This window comes from Teleopsis dalmanni, chromosome 1 (assembly GCF_002237135.1).
Source record: "Teleopsis dalmanni isolate 2A chromosome 1, ASM223713v2, whole genome shotgun sequence".
Lineage (NCBI taxonomy): Eukaryota > Metazoa > Arthropoda > Insecta > Diptera > Diopsidae > Teleopsis > Teleopsis dalmanni.
In genome coordinates this window covers 164,555,154-164,557,518 of record NC_051846.1, presented here as the reverse complement: position 1 = coordinate 164,557,518, position 2,365 = coordinate 164,555,154, and the positions used below count along the sequence as shown (strand labels likewise).

The 2,365-nt window shown below is 33.4% G+C and overlaps 1 protein-coding gene across 1 annotated transcript in view; it reads left to right on the top strand.

Annotated features, from left to right (window-relative positions):
* LOC119666628 overlaps positions 1-1,791 on the top strand; it is a 21,840-nt gene extending 20,049 nt beyond the window's left edge. The window contains exons 10-11 of the mRNA XM_038075908.1: positions 314-740; positions 834-1,791. Coding sequence (XP_037931836.1) covers positions 314-740; positions 834-1,791 — 1,385 coding nt within the window. The remainder of the gene's footprint in view (positions 1-313; positions 741-833) is intronic.
* Positions 1,792-2,365: the final 574 nt, after the last annotated feature.

Genomic DNA, 2,365 nt, shown 5'->3' with positions numbered 1-2,365 from the left:
AAAAAAAAAAAAAAATATTTTTAAATATTAATATCAATGCCACTTTGAATAGAATAGAAAACCTACGAGTTATAAGTTTTGAATTTTTCTCGAAATAGATTTAAAGTAGCTGAATAACCATAAAATTTATTCAATCCAATTTAAATCCAATACAGTTAATTAAAATCTTTGAGTTATGTTTAAACAATTTAATCAATTTTTGGTATTCATTTCATATATCATGTTTCAGTTTTATTTTATACATTAATTTTAAAAAAATACAATTTTAATTCATATTTCTTTTTAAATAAATTTCAAATTTATTTCCTTTCAGTGTGTGCAAATACAACATTCGTCAGAGCCAAGCAAGAAGCATTGCTTGAGGTGTACCTAAACGAGAGACCATCGTCAAAATATGGCATCTCAGTGAGGGACCCATCACCATTCTGTATACCAGTCATGATGGGTGTACCAATGGCTATGTGTGTTCAAATGTCGAATATAAATGTAGAGGGAAATAATCTGAATATGTGTATGGATTTCGTGGTGAGATTGGCAACGACAGATCTATTTGAAATGCATTTCCAATGCATGAAAATGGGTTTGGATGGCGTGATGTATGTTGATAAGAATGGACAGCCTGTCGTACCGTCAAGCAATAGTAAAAACGAAGCCTCAGATGACACTGATTATTACGATGAAACTGAAGAAAGTGAAAATGAAATTGAAAATGAAGTTAATTCCAAAGAAACAGAAAATGTGTATGAAAATAAAAAAGAAAATGCAAATTTAAACCAAAAAGTAAAAGAAAATGAAAATGAAAATGTAAGCACAAATGCAAACGTCAATTATAGCTATGGTCAATTGGATGTAGTCAAAGATGAAAAACTTATTGAAGCAGAAAAGCAAAAGGATGAAGAGGCCAATATGCATCAGCTGCAAATGCAGATGCAACAATTGCAAGAGCAACCAATAATCACAACAAATTCACCGCCGACAGCAGCGACAGTAACGGCAACAGCAATAGCAACAGAAAGTGAAATGTCAACCACGGTGGAAACCCCAATTAATGATGAGACCGCAAATACAATAAATGAGTATCAGGCAATAATCAATGCAATTACAATAGCACACACAACAACAACAACAACGACGACGTCTACAACACCGGCACCAACAGCAATCACAACAAAAACAACAACAATAGCAACACCAATAGCTATTGAATCAATTGAATTTACTGACAATATTTATAACTCTTTAAATGCAGTAAATGCTGCAACTGCACAAGCACAAGCACAATCGCAATCACAAGCAACAACAACATCAACAACAACTGCATTACCAACTGCAGTTGCAGCTACGCCAGCCGATAGCAGCAGTAATTATAGCAATGATAGCAATAATAGTGCTGCTGATACCGATGTCGATGTCGATGTCGATACCGATGAAGCTAATGATAATAGCAAACATGATTATGAATATGAAACTTATGAAACCGATGCAGCCGATGCAGCAGATACAGCCGATAATAGTAACAGTGCCACAGGCACGGGTGAGGGCAGCCTTGACTATGCCAGCTCGGCGCAGGTAGTTCAAAATAGTAACAGTGCACCACAATTGACAGCGAATGCTGAATACGATTACAGTGGAACTGGCGAAGCAGATTCACTTCTAAGCACTGAACTAGTACAATCGACGTACTCGCCAAGTTCCATTGCTGTTGCTAATGCTGAGGCAGCCGCCGCTGCCGCAACTGTGCCGCCTCAGGCTAATTTAATTACGCTTTACCGACGACGATCTTCCACTTAGATTTACAGTTTGTTAAATTGAAGCTTTAATGGCTGTAATTTGCAAGTTGGAACGTGCATTGTTAATAAGTCTGGAGCACGTTGTGGCATGAGCTATGTTAAAGCATCCACTAAGCTCTGCTTGGCTTGCTTTTATTTATTGTTATTATTTTTTTATTTGTTTGTTGTTATCGTTGGATTAATTATCAATTTGTTAACTTTTATTGCTAATTTATTTATGTACTTATTGTTTTTACTTTTAATGTATTATGATATACAATTCTGCTATGAAATTTACAAGTAAGTAGATATTTATATTATTTATTATTTTCGCTATTTATTAATATTTATTTAATGGTTAAATATAGCTTAAAGATATTTATAGTTATTTATGTAAAAGTTATTCAACGGAGAGTTTGTAAAAATGTACAAATTAAAATATATGCAAATTATTTTTAAATTTACTTTTTATTTTTGACTATGAAAAAGTTGACCAATTTTTTCTCCAATTACAAGTTATAATGCAGTCACGATTTCTTCTTCAAAAGGTCTTAAGTGCTATACAAGCTTTTTAGTTAATAATTTTATTTTTGAAG